This window comes from Choloepus didactylus, chromosome 20, assembly GCF_015220235.1.
Source record: "Choloepus didactylus isolate mChoDid1 chromosome 20, mChoDid1.pri, whole genome shotgun sequence".
Classification (NCBI taxonomy): Eukaryota; Metazoa; Chordata; class Mammalia; order Pilosa; family Megalonychidae; genus Choloepus; species Choloepus didactylus.
In genome coordinates, this window is record NC_051326.1 from 30,421,593 (window position 1) to 30,440,400 (window position 18,808).

The window sequence follows — 18,808 nt, forward strand, 5'->3', positions numbered from 1 at the left end:
CACCTTTATGTAGTTCTTGTCACAAATTATGTGTTCATATATTGTGAGTCCAAACCCACTGATTTATCATTATATCTTATGCATCTGCCTTTTAGATCCTGTAGGAAGCAAAAAGTGGAGTTACGAAACAAAAATAATACTGGCATTTATATTTACCCATGTCATTATCCTCACTGGAGATCTTTATTTCTTCATGCAGCTTTGGTCTATTGTCGATTGCTCTTTATTTCCAACCTGCATTTCTTATAGGACTGGACTAGAGGTGACAAACTGCCTCAGCTTTTACTTTTCTGGGAATGTCATAATCTTCTCTCTCATTTTTGAAAGACAGCTATGATACAGAATTCTTGGTGGGCAACTTTTTGCTTCAAGCACTTTAAATATGTCATCCCACTGCTTTTTTGCCTTCATGGTGTCCAGTGAGAAATCAGCACTTAATCTTATTGAGGCTCCCTTTCACATGGCATGTTGCTTCTCCTTTGTGGCTTCCTGAATTCTCTATCTTAGGCATTTCGCAATTTGATTATAATTTGCGATGATATGTATCTATTTGGGTTTTATCCCATTTGGAGTTCATTGAGCATCTTAGATGTGTATATTTATGCCTTGCATTAAATTTGGGACGTTTTCAGCCATCATTTCTTTGTAGATCCTCTTTTTTCTTCTGGGACTCCCACAATGTGTGTATCAATATGCCTGATGGTATCCCACTAGTTCCTAATGCTCTGTTCACTTTTCTTCATTCTTTCCTCTCTCTGCTCCTCAGACTGGATGATTTCAATCATCTTCAAATTCTCTGATTCTACTGCCGGCTCCAATCTGCTGTTGTATCCCTCTAGGGAATTTTTCATTTCTTACTATGGTCTTCAGCTCATGGTTCTTTTATATACTTTCTATCTTTGTTGATATTCTCTTTATGTTCATGTCATTTCCTGATTTTCTTTAGTTCTTTGTCCCTGTTTTCCTTTATCTCTTTGAATACTTTTAGGATCATTTTTTAAAAGTCTTTGGTATGTTCCTAGTGTGGTCCTCCCCACTGATGGTTTCTAGTGCTTTAATCTTTGCTTGGGCCATTACTTCCTATTTCTTTGTATATTTTATAACCTTTTGTTAAAACGTGGACATTTTGGTAATTTAGGTTGTTGTTATCTCTGTAATTTAGACTCTGAGGTGTCTATTCCTTAAGCTTATATCCAGTTAGTATTATGATAAAGCTTTCTTTGGGTGCCAGAAACAAACCAAGGAAAAAAAAGAAAAACCCTTTCCCATTCTTTTAGTCTTTGCAAATTGGCCTGTGCAAAAGCTCTCCTCTAGGACTTATCCATAAAATGAGTTTGGAGAATAGCTCCAGGCCAAAGTATAGGCGCCTCCCTGATCTTTTCTTCGCATGTGTTTTGACATGCACATGCATGTAACCTTGGGAATTCCTCTGTTTACACAGTTCGAATGTTCCCTCTTCCCTCAGGAACAGTTTCTTTATGGTCCTGGGCACTGAACCATATGTCATAGAATTGGCAGTCCCTTACCCCAGGCAACCATTTAACTCTTTTCCCAAGCCTTCTATAGGACAGCTCATTGAGCTGCCTTCCTACACACAGGACAACTTCTGGAATGGCCAGTTCCTCAGGCCATCACCAGACAGAGTGGACTAGTATGCTCCCAGTATGTGTACAAGGGTTACTCTGCTCCTCCAGAACCAGCTCAGAGGGCCACACTGATCTGTGCTGGTAAGGAGTGGAGAAGAAATCAGCCAGGGCATCATGAGATCCCACCGCTTTTAAGTATCCTCTTTTCTCGATTCAGTGCTCGCCCTGTGACTACAGTTCATTAATTGGAGCGTTGAGAAAGATATTTCTGCAAGTTCTTGCTGGTTGTTCACAGCCTCTGTGAGGGCTTGGAGGCCTGACATGTCTCATTCCATCATCTTGATCAGGGCAAAACCTCTTCATATACAGTCCTTAAAAAAATAATCTATTACAAAGAATATCCACCTATCTCTTCATGTAAAACCAATGGTCAGAAAGTTCAGGAGGGGTTGCTTATTGGGTTTCCTCCAACCCCTCCTAGCACCCCAATTAATTAAAATAATTAATGTAAGAAAAGGAATAGACTTAGAATAGCAGGAAGAAGAGGAAAGAAATGAGGAGAGGAGTACTAAGGCAGCAGATGACAGCCTTCAATGAATTTCTGGAAGACAAACCAGATGGGAGCATGTTGACAGAAAAGAGAGGTGGAAAGATTTACAGCTCAGAATGTGCTAGGAAGGAGCTAGAGAGGAGGGAAGTGGGAGCTGGCATGCTAATGGAATTCCCAAGAGGCTCTGGACCCAGAATTGGCAGGTACAATGGATAGTGAGGGTGAGAAATGGTACTGAAAAAGAGAGAGATTAATCCAAATCATATTTATGGAGCAATTTCTACCAGTTGGCACCCCATCCCACCCCCTCCCACCCTAGTGCTAAGAACAGATGTGGTCATCTAGGTTAAAGCCCTCAATCTGGCATTTGGAGAGTCCCATAGTTTTGATAGCCAACTCCTGCCCTAAGGCAAAGCCTGGCAATTGACACTTCCCATTCTACTCTGCCCTGACGTGTCTCACACAGACTTCCTAGGTAGAATTTCCATACAGGGAAAAAACTGAGCTGAAAAGCAGAGGAAACCCATACCCACTTATCCAGTCTTGTCTTAAATAAGATTTGGACAGCTGAATAGAACTAACAGCTTGAAATAGAAAAGACTAATATTTATAAAATGGACCCCAGAGAAATAAGTTATTCAGGGAATGGAAGGCAACTTTTTTTTAAAAATCAATAAGTAAATTCTCCAGTATACTCAGACTTAAGAAAATAATATCTCCACAAAGCTAAGAAGGGGATGCTATGAAAAAAAGAATGGATAAAAAATAATTACAAAACTGTAGAATTTAGTAGTTGGACCAGAGAATGAAGTTAAGGAAAGTATCCCAGAAGACAGAGCAAAAGAAAGACTAAAAATAAGAGATATCAAAGACCAATCTCGGAGACTTCACAGGAATCTCAGAAAGAGAAAGGAGAAAGTAGAACAAATTTTCAAAATAAGATTATTTCACAGAATTAGAGAAGGGGGGTCTTCAAGCTAAGAGGGCCACTGAAAAGCCTAGCACAATGTAAAGAAGGCTAGGACTTAGGCACAGTGTGAAATCTGAACAGTAAGGATAATGAGAAAAGTGGACTTTTTCCTTCAAAGAAACAACAGTCAACTCATATCAAGTTTAGCAGCCTGAATGCTGAAAGATAATTGAACAGAACGTTTAAAGTTCTGAAGGAAACTTAATTTCGGCCCAATATTCTGCATCCAGCCAAACTCTCAAGTCGGGGGAAAATATAAAGACATTTAAATTTAAACACTTAAGGATCCTGAATTTCTCCTTTTAGTGGAAGTTGCTGGAGAATAGACTTTAGCAAAATGAGAAAGTAAGCTTGAGAATAAGAGACACGGTGATCTAATAATGCAGGAAAACAATTAAAGGGAAATCTCGGATTATAGCCATCCAGCTATCCTAGAAGAACAAACAGTCCAAATTTGAGCAGGACAAAAGAGTGCCCCATGGAAAAAGTCTCTGGAGGAGGGAAAAAAAAGCCCTGTGATTGAGAAAATGGAAGGTGTGTGTGGTGACTTGGATGTATGTACCCTGGAAAAACTTGTTCATGATCTTAATGCATTCCAGTGGGTGTGAACCCATTCTAAATAGGACCTTTTTAAGATGTTATTTGTAGTTAAATTGTAGCCAACTGAATCAATTTAAGTTTTAATCCGGATTACTGGAGTCTTTCATAAGCAGAACAAAATTCGGACATAGAAGAAAAAAAGCTATGGGAAGCAGGAAACTGGAAGTCAACAGAACCCAGAAGAGAAGGGAGAAGATGCCGCCATGTGACAAAAGCCAAGGAGGAAGGATCACCCATAGCCAGCCCCTGAATGCCACAGTGTTCTGGGAGAAAGCATCACCTTTCTGGCTCCAATTTTGGACTTTTCATAGCATCAAAACCATAAGCCAATAAATTTCCATTTTTTAAGCCCGGAAATTAAACAGTGTGTTATGTAAGAAGAAAAAAGACTTCAATAAAAGTCTGTACTCAAAAGTTTTAGAGCAGATATGAAGCGAACTTTAGTCAAGCAATAATAGTGTGTAAGAAAAAAATAGATGTTATGGTGCTTGGAGTCGTCTCCTTCAAGGGGCCCAGAGAAAGGAAATAGATAGAAGCTCTGGTCTTGGCAGAGCAGTGAAACTTGATTGCATGGTCATTATAATGATGCTGTTTGTTTTCAACTAAAGACAAAGCATTAACAACATGGTGATTGTTCAAGACAGTATAAATGTTAACAGTCTGATAATAATGGAAAAATGTAGCTCAAAGAAGAAGGTGAAAAGTGGGTAGAAAAGGTGGAGGCCAGGGTATGAGCACTGACAGTGTAGTGGTTAGGAGAGCAGGCTCTGGAGCCAGACCACCTGGGATCTAAATCTGGCTTCACCACTTCCTAGCATGGAATTTGGGGCAAGAGTTTTTTTTTAAGGCACTTTTATTGAAATATATTCATACACCATACAAACAATCTGAAGCGTACAATCACTGGCTCATAGTATCATCACATAGTTGTGCATACAACTCCATGATCACTTTTAGAATATTTTCATTACTCCAGGAAAGAAATAAAAAGTAAACCCAGATCCTCCCATGCCTCTTATCCCCCTATGCCCCTTATCCCCCTCCCACCATTATTGTGACAAGATTTTTGACTTCTCTATTTCTTTGTGAAATGGGAGTAGAAATTAATGGTACTTATGTTATAAGCTTGTTGTGAATAATAAATGAGTTACTGCATGTAAAAACTCTTAGAACAATGGCTGACTCATAGTAAGCTATTTTCATAATTATCATCTTACAAATTAGGGATTCAAGAAATATATTTTAAAAGTTGGTGACAAGATCTAGAACTGTGAATTCAAAGGTGAACAATACACTACAGGGCAGAGGAAAGTTAAGTATCGGTTAGCAATATCCTCATCTTTCATAGCAGGGAGTTGACAGGTATCTAAAACTGTAACAGTAGAATTCACTAGAGTGAATTCCTTTATTACCTAGAAATGGGAAAACTTGCATAACTGACTCAAAAATGAGAAACAGCGAGGACAAAGACTGGTAAATTTGACTCAATATGAACTAAACAACACAGTGTGAATGGTGGAAAATCCCATATGACAATTTCAAAGACAAAGGACAAACTTAGAAAAAATATTTGCAACTCATATCTAACACAAGGATTAATATCACAGATATTTAAAGAATTTTTTAATTTTGAGAAAAGATGAAAAACCATAGAAAAATCTCTGTAAAAAAAATCACAAAAATGAAATGAAAATGGGCTTAAACATGAAAAAATGTTCATACTTCCTCATTTTAAGAGAACTGCAAAGCTAAAGTGCATTGAGATATATCTCACCTTTTAAATTGACAAAAATTCAAAAGTTTGACAACATAAACTCTGTTGGTGAGGCAATGGGGCAAGCAAACACACTCATACATTTTCTTTTAATGTGAATCTCTATGGAGGGCACTTAGCAATATCTAGCCAAATCAAACTCTTCCTTAACTTTTCTGTTTTTGAAACCAAAAACTGATCCTTTTATTGTAAACTGTAACACACAAATTTATATAAGAGTGCAGTGATTCATAAGAGTGAACACCACATAACTACCATTTGATCAGGAAATAAGACATGATTTCCATATCATGTCCCCTCCCACTTACTATTCTCTGTGCCTCCCAAAATAATCACTACCCTAACTTTTATGCAAATGACTCTTCCTTTTCATTATAATTTTACCACCCAAACCCACATCTTTAAAATCTACAGTTGGGTTTTACCTGTTTTTTAAAATTTTATATAATGATAATACATATGTATTAGAGGTGCTTCTTGGCCATTCATAGATCTTCTTTTGTAAATGTCTGTTCAAATCTTTTTATAATTGGGCTGATTGCTTCTGAAAAGATCAATAAACTTGATAAATCTCTACTATACTGATCAAGGCAAAAAGGGAGAAGACACAAATTACCAATATCAGCAAATGAAAGGAATATAACTACAAATCCTATAGACATTAAAAAAATATCTCCCTTAACCTTTGACCCAACAATGCCATTTGTAGATATCTATCTCAAAGAGCCACTAACAAAAATAGAAAGAGGCATATACACAAAGTTAATTATTACAGCACCCTGTAAAGCAAAGATTTACAAAGCAAATGTTCATCGTTATGAGACTCATTAAATAAACTGGTGTGTTTATAAAAATGCAGCTGTAATAAATAGTGAAGAAAAATTTTAATTACTGCTATGGAGTGATGCCAAGACATATTTACTGTTAATTTTAAAAAACAAGTTGTAAACAGTGGAAATAGTAACCTACCTTTTATCAAAGAAAGAATAGAACATTAATGTAAGTATACGCACTTAGATTATATCAAGAGTGGAAGAACCAACCAAAGCCATTAAAAACTGGTTACCTACAGGGAGTGGGAGAGGAGGGAACAGGAATGAAAGCTCAATTTCCTTCATATATATATATATATACTGTTTTTCAGGTTTGACCTTTGAACCATGTAAGTATTTATGTAATTATGAGCAAATTAAATCAAAATTAAGAAAAAAGACCACATCCCTAAAAATTGAAAATAAAACACATCGATCTAACTGTATATAAAGTTGGTGGCTTAACCTCACAAAGAGGAATTTTTTCAAGCCTAGAAATTTGATATATACTTGTAGATATACCCTAAGGACAAAATAACTGCAGAGAAATCATAAACACTTAAGCACTTGCTGATAAAAGATTTCTATTTCAGATAAAGCAAATAAGCAATTTTCTTACTGTCATTAGGAATCAAGATTTCTCAATTTTATTGAGATATATTCACACACCATACAGTCATCCAAAGTGTACAGTTTTTCAAAGTATCATGATATATTTGTGCATTTATCACCACAGTTTTTGAACATTTTCATTACTCCAAAAAAAGAATAAAAATAAAAGTAAAAAGGTATACCCCAAACATCCTATCCACTTCGTTATTCATTTACTTTTTGTCCCCATTTTTCTACTACTCTGTCCATACACTGGGAAAGGGAGTGTGGCCACAAAGTTTTCACAATCACACAGTAATACTGAGTAAGCTATATAGTTATACAATCATCTTCAAGAATCAAGGCTACTGGGTTGCAGTTCAACAGTTTCAGGTATTTCCTTCTAGCTATTCCAATACACTAAACACTAAAAAGGGATATCTCTGTAACATATAAGAATAACCTGCAGAATGATCTCTCAACTCCATTTGAAATCTCTCAGCCACTGAAGCTTTATTTTGTTTCATTTCTCTTCCCCCTTTTAGTCAAGAAGGCTTTCTCAGTTCCACAGTGCCGGGTACAGGCTCATCCCCATGAGTCATGTCCCCCAATGCCAGGGAGATTTATACCCCTGGGAGTCATGTGCCATATAGAGGGGAGGGCAGTTAAGTCCACCTGCCAAGTTGGCTTAGAGAGAGAGGCCACATCTGAGCAACAAAAGAGGTTCTCTGGGGGTGACTCTTAGGCACAGTTTTAAGTAGGCTTAACCAAAGATAAATTTAAAAATCAGATAAAAGCCTTATGAGACTAAATTTGAATCGAAAATAGTATGAACTCATTACATTTTCTCCTTTTAAAAAATTTTTTAGCCTTGTCCATTGATAAGGCTTGGAAGCAATGAACATTTTCTGGTAGTCAGATTGTCAGCCCTGAATGTCATTTTCAACTAAAAGGGGCCAGGGTTCCTTGGTGAAATGGTGGCTTACAGATTTACAACAGTAAATGTATAAAATGAACCTGGGTCTTTATCAGAGTGCAAGAAGGAAACTTAACAAACTGTTGGTGTCCTATCAAAGGACACCAGCTCTTGTAAGGACTTACACTAGCCAAAGATGAGACATCTTGAGCAGGAGAAATAATGATTGCGGTGGATTGAAATACAAACAAATATGAAAAATACCTGGGTTTGTAATAATTTTTAAAGAACAAAAACTTAATGGCCACCTTAGGAGCTTACTAGGACATCAACTCATTTTTCTGAAACTTAGGAAATTAAATTTGAGCTATACTTCATGTAAACAGTTGTTGAGGGAAGGTTCCTCTTCATAGAAGAAATCCAGCTACTCAGAAAAGGAATGTGTTATCAGAGCTGCTAAAACAGTTAAGAAAAAGGCCGATGGGGGAGCTTAACAGATGGATCACACTGAACATTTGAGCCTGCTGGTCACATGTAACACTACAAGAGGAGAGAGTGAAGACATCTTGGGCTTCCTGATGCAAAAGGGAAGCAACTCTACCACCCGTGAAATATTCTTGAATCTAATCAAACCTTTAGGTCTAATTACCAGTTTATAGGAAGTACAGTTAATAGAGGAACATAAAGGTACACCATGCTTGCAATCAGCCAAACCAGAATTTGAGTAATCCTGCAGGATAGGAGATTTAATGTCCTCAACAAATAAATGGCAAGGAGGAAAAAAAAAAAAAAAAGATGAGTGAACCATAGATTTTTAAAAGAGATGAGATATATCAACCACATGCAATGTGTGGGGGGGCTTTACTAGGATCCTGATTTAAATAAGTGTAAAAAGACATTTATAGACCAATTGGAGAAACTTGAACATTGAGAAGATATTAGGGGAAATTGCTGCTGTTAATGTTTTTTATGTAATTTATTTTTAATTAAAATTTTTATTTTGAGATTATTTTAGGTACACATGCAGTTGTAAAAAATAATGCAGAGAAATCTCAAGTCTTCTTTATCCAGTTTCCCCAGATAGTGACATCTTGCAAAATTATACTACCATATTACAACCAGAATATTGATATTGATATAGTGAAGATAACAGAACATTTTCATTATCACAAGGATCCTTCCTATTGCTCTTTTGCAGCTACACTTACTTCCCATGCCTACCCCTTCCTTAACCCCTGGCAACCAGTAATCTCTTCTCTATTTCTATAATTTTGTCATTTCAAGAATATTTTATAAACGGAATCATAAAATGTATAACCTTTTGAGACTTTTTTTTTCCACTCAGCATAATTCTGTGATTTGTCCAGGTTGTTTCATGTATCTGTAGTTTCTTTTTTATGCTGAGTAGCAGCTGTAGTTGTCTTAAAAAGAAAAAGCACTTATCCCTTGGAGATACTGCAGGGTTTTCAGGTGAAATGATGTAATGTGAAGGATTTACTTTAAAATAATCTGGGGGAAGGGAGCTATAAATGAATCATTATTTGTGTATATTAGTAATTATTGAGGCTTGTTGATGAGTCCATGAGATTCAGTATACTATTTCCTCTCCTTTTTGGGTGTCTGCAATTTTCCATTAAAAAGAGTTAAAAATATAGTAGCATGACCCCTTTAGAGAAATGGAGCCTTCCCGCAAATAGAACTAAAAATGGAACCAGTAAAGACATAAACACCAGGGGCAAGGAATTATGCTTTTCACAAGCTCTCTTGTACACTTTGGTTCATTGTCATGTACATAAATTATTTTCAAATTATTTTAAAGCTACTCAAAAGTTAAATAAGATAAAACCAAAGATAAATATTTACTTTTGTTTCATGACCTCTTTCACTGTATGAGAAGAAATATCAGTGACTTTGGTACAGATGGAATCCTTTTAGAGATTTTTACCTTCCGTTGTCTTTTGTCTGCTCCAAGTCATAAACCAACCTAACCATTTCTAGATCACGTGGCTTCCTCTTGGGTTCCAGTCATGTATGGCTCCATTCGTTTATTACAGTACAGGCAAGGCTTTTGTACTGGCATAAATTCAAATTTAAAGTTCTAGCCTCTGTAGATGGAAACCTCTCATAGATAAGATCAGCACTGCTTGACATATTTTCAATACAGACAGACCTAAGGTGCTTTATCTTTCCTTCCTTCCTTCCCTTTTGAGTAGTGTACTTCTGTTGGCAAAAATCTTGCCACCCGTGAGAAAACAGAATTTTAGTCTTTCATCATGTTTAGAAAATTTTATCTGAGCTTAATTGTACTTCTTTTTCTTTGACATTCATTCACTCATTCATTCATTCATTCATTCATGTTTGTTAAGTAGCCACTATATGCCAGGCACTATTGCAGGTTCTGAAGACATATAAACAGATTTCTGAAATCCTGCTAAAAGGGTATTTTTTTTTTCTTTAATCAAACCTATGAATCAAAAACTATTCTAGAGATTATAACATGGTGACGTTTTTAAAAATATCTTCCCTGTATCATCAATTCCCAAAGTAATAGGAAGGAATTTTTAAAAATTAGAATAACTAACACATGGGTCTTACTATGGGTCAAACCCTATTTTAACCATTTCACATATGTTAACTGATTTAATCCTTTTAGCAGCTTTAGGCAGTATATGCTATTGTTATTCCCATTTTACATATGAGGAGAATGAGACACAAGAGGCATGGTAACTTGCCTAAGATTATAAAGCCATTAAGTTGCAAAGGCAGGATTTGAACTCCAAGCATCTGCCACCAGAGTCCAGGTTTTTTCTAACTTAACTGGACCCCAAGTTAAGATTTTTCTTTTCTCTTTATTTCCACGTCCATTAACTAAGCCAGCATTTTCCTATTGTTCCAGGGAATGTCAAAAGATAGATGTTCCATGAAAAAAATATTTCCCAGAAATTATTTAACCCAGGATTTCCCTAATGTATATACAGATTGTTATACTGAGGACTTTTCAGACAACTTAATGTTAAATGTATATTGCAAATCACCAAGAGGAACATTCATCTTGTACCGTTCTAAAATTATTTCTCCCTGGAATGTTTTTAGTGTTGTTTTTATAGGATATCTATAGATTTCTCAGGAAATACACAGTTCTGTGCCATTTCTGTAATCTTATCACCCACCCTTTCATACCATTAGTTTCAACCAAATATTCCATTTTGTCACCCAAATGATCTTTCTTAAATAAATGTAAGATGAAATTTTGTTACTCCCTAAGTTACCATTCAGTTAAGCCCCCATTGATTTCAGGCTGAGCTTCACACTCACTGCATACAAGGACCCTGCTTGCTTTTTTAGCTTCTTTTACTGTTCCTACATAGGTCCACCTACCTTACAGTGCTCCTTGCAGCCCAGCGTCCCTGCTATGCCACCTCACTTTGAGCTCTTTCATCTGCCATTCTCTTCTCGTTGAAAAGCCCTTCTGCCCCATTCCCATAATCAGCCCAGACTGTTCTCACTTGTTTAAGGTTTGACTTAGGCATTATTTTTTCTGTGGAGCCTGTCTTGAACACCTTCCACAGGCCAGATACCCATCTTTCTTTGTCCACGTAGCAGTCTGTTGTGTGGTATGTATATATTATAATTACTTGCCTTTAAGCCACGCGCTCCTTGAAGATCACATCCTTTTTTTTTTTTTTTTTCATCTCCCACATCTAGCAAGTTATCTGGCATATAGTAGTTTCTCAATAAGTGAATGAATTCTATTTTCTGTAAATATTAACTAGTAAAGGCATGTTCCTTAATGTTGGCTTGAAGTCTTCCTCTCCAACATTATCACACTGAATATATTTCATTCTTATTGCATTTAACAATCTTTCTAGTATTTCAGTGTAATGTTTGAGTTTCCCTTAAGTTTTTTCATATGAAACCTCTCTTTTTTTAAGATAGAACATTAATTCCCAGTGTGCTGATAAAGCACTCAAAATTGAATGTAATGCTGCATTCCAGATATTATTAAAGTAATTTTAAATTTATATGGAAATGCACGTTTTCTGTCTATAGTTGCCAAGCCTTGTGCCCCATCTCTTCTTGTGCTTTTTAAAATTCATCTCATTTTGACCTATTATTTTAAATCTTGAGTGAATCGTCTTTTATTTGAGTCAGCTCAGCTAGCTTTGTGTTATCTTCACATTTTACATGCATGCCTAGTATTTCATATTCAGATCTGTGAAGAGAAAACAATCTTACATGGCATTCCAGTAAATGTATCATTCTAGCTTAATCCTGAGTTGTCTTAACTACTTCCTGGTTACAAATATCTCATGATGTCTTCAATGTGTCTAACTATATAGCATCTAATCTATTTTTCACTTATTTTGCACTCATTTTGGCTATTGCTTGGTGGAAATAAAGTTACCCTACAATCTGTAAATTGAGTTTGGCTTTATATTTTGATTTTGTATAAGTCACTAAATACTCTTGACTCAGATTCCTAAATTTTTAAGTGAGATAACTGGTCTTAAATGTTTCTGTAAAAATTACCTTAGAAAATAAAAAAAAAGAAAAAATACTAAATGACAATTAGAGGTGTTGTAAAAGTGAAAAAGTTGAAATTATATATGGTACTATATCTTTCTCAGTTACAGTGTTTTAACACATTTTCTCAGGCTTTAAAAAGTTCCAGAAAGAAAAAAGGAAAGGGAAAACAAAGTGTTCAGAAATCGTTATATGGATCAAGAGACATTGCTTCCAAGAAACCTCTCCTAAGTCCTATTCCTGAGATCCCTGAGATCTCTGAGATGACACCTTCAGTTCTGCACAGCCGAAGGCTGTGTTCAGGTATGATGTTTTTTTTTCTTTTGTCTACATTTTATCTCTTCAGTCTCTTTGTTGCTATTTCACTCTTTTTATCCTTTTTCTCATTCATTATGTAAAGAGTACATAAATTAAAAATAGCAACTTTTCCTTACATTACCATATGAATTTTAGAGAGGGCAACAGGATCCTTTGAAGCAGGAGTTTGAAACTTTTAGGTCACCTAGACTCTTTCAAGACTGAGGGAAGCTCTGGATCCCCCCCAGAAAAACTCATACAAAAGATTTTACAGATAATTTCAGGGGCATTTCTGTTATCTGTTCATCCTGTTCTATTTTACATTTTAAAGCATTTTGTTAAAGTGAAATAAATTGCACTTGGTGGTATAGTCCATCGTTAAAAGCTAAAGAGGTAATGGCTTAGTAATAGATACATCTTATGTCAGTTAAGGACAAAAAGAAAAAAAAAATGAAAAGGTCTTGTCTCATGATGTTTCAGTAGAATTGGCACTTACTAAGATTAAGGTCTCCCAGAAATAAAATTTATAAATTGAGCTTGATTACCTTGAAAGTTTTGTTTAAAAGCAAAGATGAAGTTGGTTGATTTCCTAGTGAAATAAAAAATGGACTGGAGTTGGATCTGGTCTGTGATACCTGAATTTTAAATGGGTTAAGTCCTGTTGAAAATAATGATATGCATCCATTGATGCATTAGTTTTGTAATGAGTAATTTTGAAAACAGATGCCTTTGACAATCAATATTTATAGCCTGCATTCTATTTGCAACATACTGTATAGGATTTATGAGAGATTCAAGGATGTAATAAGGTACATGCCACTATAGAGTCTTGGCTTCTGCCTACAGAAATGTTTTAGACTTCTTAACTTCAGGATAGTGTAAAAGTTTAAATAAATAGACAGCTGTCACCCGCATACTACAGTCACACACACTCACTCACACCCTCTCTCTTTTTCAGCCCTGTGGCCCCAGCAGGGGCAGCAGTCTCCTGCCCCTGTCTTTCGGTATGGAAAGTCTTGGCACAGTGGGTCTGCCCCTCCACCTCTTTTTATCTAGCCTAATGTCTGCTTATCCTTCAAGATTTATCTGTGCCACCTGCCTTCCAGAAAAACCCTTTGTTTGCATTATACTTTTATTAACTAATTTTATAGGGATCTATTAGCTGTCTGCCTCCCTCCTCAAGCTGCGGTTTCCTTGAGAGTAGAAACTAAATTCTCTTTTAATTCCTAACAGGACTTTCTCAAAAGATGTTTGAAGAATGACTGTTTAATTTTCCATCTTGCATCCTATTAGGGAATTTCTTTTTAAATATCCCTAAAACATCTTTTTATCCATTAACCAATGGTATCATCTGCTACAAGGGTTTAAAGCAATTCTCTTCCTTTTATTCCTTCCTTCCTTTTCTGGGATGTTTATTTCATGAAAGATGCATAAATATTCATTTTTTCTGTTGTATCAAGTGCACAATTGACATATTAATCAGTTGACACTGTGTGGACCACCCCCTCCCACCCGAGGTTAATATCTAGCTTCTCATGACATGATTTTAAGTACCCTAATCTTGAATATATACATTTTCAAATTGAAACATTGTTTTTTAGACTTGAGGCTCAGTGTCTTTCATATATCTTCCAGTTTTAATTTTGTTTAAATTATTTTTATACTCATTTGACTAGCCAATAAGAAACGTTATCATCCAAGATAACAGGAAAGATGGCATCTGAAAGTACTGAGATTTAGAATTCATGAAGCCTGGATTCATTAATCTGTGCTGCCTGCCAATGTTAAAAATGTTAGTGATGTTCTTTTTCACCTATGGTGTGGCACAGTGTGTCAGAAACGTGTGAAACTCAGGTGCACATGGCATACCTTCCTGGAGCATGGATTTTAGTCAAAGATTGAGGAGGGAGAGGGGATTTTTAGAATACTGAAACAAACATGGCTCCATTAGAGCATACAATGTTTATATTATATAAATTTTTTAACATAGGGCATAAGACCTTAGTGGCCTTTGAGCCACTAAGTCCTCAAATCCCCTAGAGTTTCAAACTTATTCTCCTCTATTTCTGGTGACACATCGATAGAAAAGTTTTGGAAGCACAATGTTGCCCATTTTCTGTAATTCATTTCTAGGAAAATGGGAAGTGTGGTGCCTCAAGCTAACTGGCCTTGTAGTATAGGAAGTACATTAGAATTAGAAGAGAGAAAGCAATTTAAGGAATTCTCATTTTCATGGTCTGTAGCTAGATATTTTATTAATTCATGCATTGTGAATACTTATTGTCATAACCTGTGGTTTGGAGAAGAACTGAAAGAGAAAGAGGACAATTACAGAGTACAGTGTAACATTTATATGTCTTGTAATTTTCAAACCCTTAAAACACAATACACTAGAATACAATTATACACCTGTGTGATTTGTTAATGTTTATTTCCATTGCTACTCTTTAATTAGATTTAAACTTATTTACATGCCCACAGATGATTCAAACTCAAAGGGTAAACTTGAAGAAGTGGGGATGCCTCCTACAAAACCAGTTAAAAAAAAGAATCTTTTGCCTCAGAGCCCAGAAGATGTACATATGAATCAAAGTTTTGATATGTGTGATGTGTCTGAATTCTGCAGCACTTACGTAAAAAGTTTGTCATCCCTTGGCAATCCTACTTTTGATCAAGATTCAAATATAAATGCTACAGAAGTTAATGAAAATGAAAATAATTCAAAAGTAGAAAATAAGTTACAAAGTAAAAATGAACTAAAAACCAGGACTGAGAATGAAAACAATCATTTTTCTTATGCTGCTGTGACTGTGGAACCTATTTTATTGGATAATCCAAAATCTGATTGTATCCTGCAATCCCAGGAATTTTCTGCTACTGATCAAAATATGGAAAACCTTTGTCAAATCTTGAAAATTTCAAAAGATATTTCAGAAGTTGAAAAAGAGAAAGACTACTTCGTAGCTATAGAGGGAGAACTGAAGTCCAGTCATTTAATGTTTGACTCACGAAAAGAATTTAGTTGTTTAGAAGGTGTCTTAATTGAAGATATAAAAGAAACTAAAAGTCAAAGTAAGGGTTTGGAAAGAAAATCTGCAGGAAATAGTAGTAGTATGAGTTATAAAGATAGGAAACATAGAAGACGCTCTATTTATTATCCTGATGGTCAAAGCTTGCATTTGGATGAAAATGAAAATCACAAACCTGCCTACAGTGAGAGCAGCACTGTAGAAATTAGTTTAGAAAATTCTGAACTGTATAAAGATTTATCTGACTCCCTAGAGCAAACCTTTAGGAGAATAAATAGTGAAACAAAAGTTAGACGTAGCACAAGGCTACAGAAAGATTCAGAAAATGAAGGGCTTGTGTGGATTTCACTTCCACTTCCTTCTCAAAAAACCAAAAGGAGAACAACATTTGAAAACAGAGGATTTGAAAGTATGTCTCCCAGAAAAGAAACTGTTTCCTCCAGACAAAAAATGTGTTTGCTGCCCTCTGTATCAGGTAAAGAAAACAGTGAGGGTTCTGCTGCTAATTCTTCTCATAAACCTGAGAAAAGGAGGAAGAGCTTTTGTATATCTACACTTGCAAATACCAAAAATAATACTCAATCAAAATGCTACAAAAGAAGAAGCTCTCTCAATAGGAAAGGAGAAAGCTTTCTAAATGACTTTTAAAAGAAGTGGACGTATTGGAGATCTAAAGCAATAACTGACATTTCCTGCAGAACATTTGGCAAGAGAGAAGGTAACCATCTGTGTTTAAAAGATTCTTTCATTCTAGTTCCCATCCTTTGTTCAACGTTAATGTTTTAAAATTTTCAATTAATAAAATCATTTAAATTGAGCCTACTTTTAAGTAGAAATAAGTGAATTTCTTCATGATTTAAAAAAAAAAAAATTCTATTAATTAAGTTCTCCAAAATGATAAATGCCTTCTTAATCTTTTGCTAAAAGGAGTTTTTTTAGACCCAACAATATGTCTCTTAATTTTTTTCACATAAGCACATTATTTACCACTCACTGTTTAGAGTCTCTATTGTGTGAAGCATCTTTTAGAATTGGTTGATTGTATCTGTAGAGATGAGTTTTTAAAGATGACAAATTGATACAATTAATGGAACTTGATGAAAGTTGAAGACAATATAAGCTTGAAGAAGTAAAGTGGGGTAAAATGTATTTATTTAAAAATACTGCAGAAGAGCTGGTTTAGAAAGATTTTAACAATTACGGAAAAAGGAAATTATGAAACATGTTTTCCCTTTGAGTTAAATTTAAGAGAAGCTTTGATGACTTGCTTTATCTGTCTCAAATAAAATTTTTATTTTAATAGTCAAATATTAAACATGACATTTCTAAGAACTCATTTAATAACCAGAATTTTATAAACCTGTCATTGTAAAAGCGTACAAAATTTGTAAGTAACTAATGCATAAGCATTCTTTCCTTCAAACAAGATTCTCATGTGCTTTGTAGGGTCGGGATTAGGGGTTGACCATTGGTAAAAATATGGTAGTTCAGTTTAATACTCACATCTCAGCTTATTCAAGTTAATCACAGGTACTTTGGGTTTTCATTCATGGTCCTCCATTAAAAAATCCAGGAATTCATTGGAAGGGGCCCTAGAAAATTAGTTTACTAACATAAAAGATGGTGCTGGGTAACTGGTTTCTCTTTTTTTTTCAAAGGCATTTTCCAGCAGTTGTAACTTTTTATCTCATAATATGCAGTACTATTACTTGTTTCGCTTTTCTAGTTAAGCTTTAGCAGTATCTCTTATAGCTATTTGGCGGATAGCAATTTGAAAATCTGAATTGCTTTATATCTTGAACTTGTGAGTGCACATAAATCATTGTATCATTAAACAATTGTCTTTGAAATCCTTTAAATCATCAAACTCCCTCTCTCCATGATAGCAGAAACATGTTAACAAATAGAGGTCTCTATAAATAACACAACAGGGAAGAAAGCTCCTGCTGAGTTGCCCATTTTCCCCTCCTTAGATAGAGACTATTTGTTACCTTCTTGGCACCAGTAGGTCTGGAACTCCTGCTGCTAAAGACTAATGTATTTTACATTAACACTCAAAGTGTTCCCCAATTTCTTCAGCTAAAGGGTGCATTGTTTAAAGTTTTCTTTTATCTTTACACGTAAATTATGGACTTTTCTCTCCCTTATAGTTTAGTGTGGTTGGCAAATCTATACCATGGAAAACAAACCAAAAAAAGAACTAATTAACTTCTTATGAAGCCTCTCAGTTTGGGTAGTTTAATGAAATAAAAGAGTAAAAACTTGCAGAAACATAAGCTATTGGAGGTATTTAAAAAAAATGTATTTCTTTTTTGTTTAATATGAAGGCTAAAAACTATGACTTGTTATTTTCTCATATTCTCCCGACTGTATCTGAATTTTTAAAAGTTCACATGCTCTGTTTCAATTCTGATAAAAGTACTTAAGAAGATGAGGGAAACATTTTGACTTGTGATTTTGGTTTTATTTTTCAAATGTAAAATCTCATTTTCTAACAGCTACAATAAAAATAAAATATACACACACTTTACAAGTTCTACTGCTTTCAGAATGTTTTATTATAAATGTTTTGTTGATATCTGCCAATACACAGTTTTCCTAAAAGAAACAGGTCTGAAAAATCAAAGCAATTTAGATGTAGTTTTATCCTCTAATTTTCATTTGTATCATAAGATTTGTGAAAAATTAATTATTTTTGTATTTGATCATGCTAGTTTGCTTTTAATTTTTATTTTCATTTGTCGTTAAATCAAAAACTTGGATTCAAAATAATTTTTTCCTGTCTTATCTTGTTTACTGTAGTACCCTTTGACATTTGCCATAGAATGTGTTTATGCTTAATAATCTTTTTATGCTGTTGTAGATTCTTCTGTGTTCCAGAAGATGGCAGCATGATATCTGAAATTTTTTTTCCCTCCTATATACATAAACTTAAAGCCAGGGCAACTCAAATTGTTACTGTATGTACTTTCCTTAAACTTTCATTTTTACTCATTCTTATTACCAAAAAAATGTATTTATTGAAGGAATAATATTTATTTATTGGAGGAATAAAAAGAATAGAAAACTGTATAAATTTTAAAAGTAGAAATATTGGCAGCTGTTTTCCTTTCCCTCCCCACTATGCAGGCATTGTGCAACCACACCTTCCCTCCCCAG

General features: G+C 35.0%; 1 protein-coding gene across 1 annotated transcript in view; it reads left to right on the forward strand.

Moving 5' to 3' along the window:
* Positions 1 to 16,462, forward strand: part of CDCA2 (cell division cycle associated 2) — a 51,124-nt gene extending 34,662 nt beyond the window's left edge. Inside the window, exons 15-16 of the mRNA XM_037813427.1 lie at positions 12,455 to 12,626; positions 15,102 to 16,462. Of these exons, the coding sequence (XP_037669355.1) occupies positions 12,455 to 12,626; positions 15,102 to 16,297 (1,368 nt within the window). The 3' untranslated portion in view covers positions 16,298 to 16,462. The remainder of the gene's footprint in view (positions 1 to 12,454; positions 12,627 to 15,101) is intronic.
* The last annotated feature ends 2,346 nt before the right edge of the window (positions 16,463 to 18,808 follow it).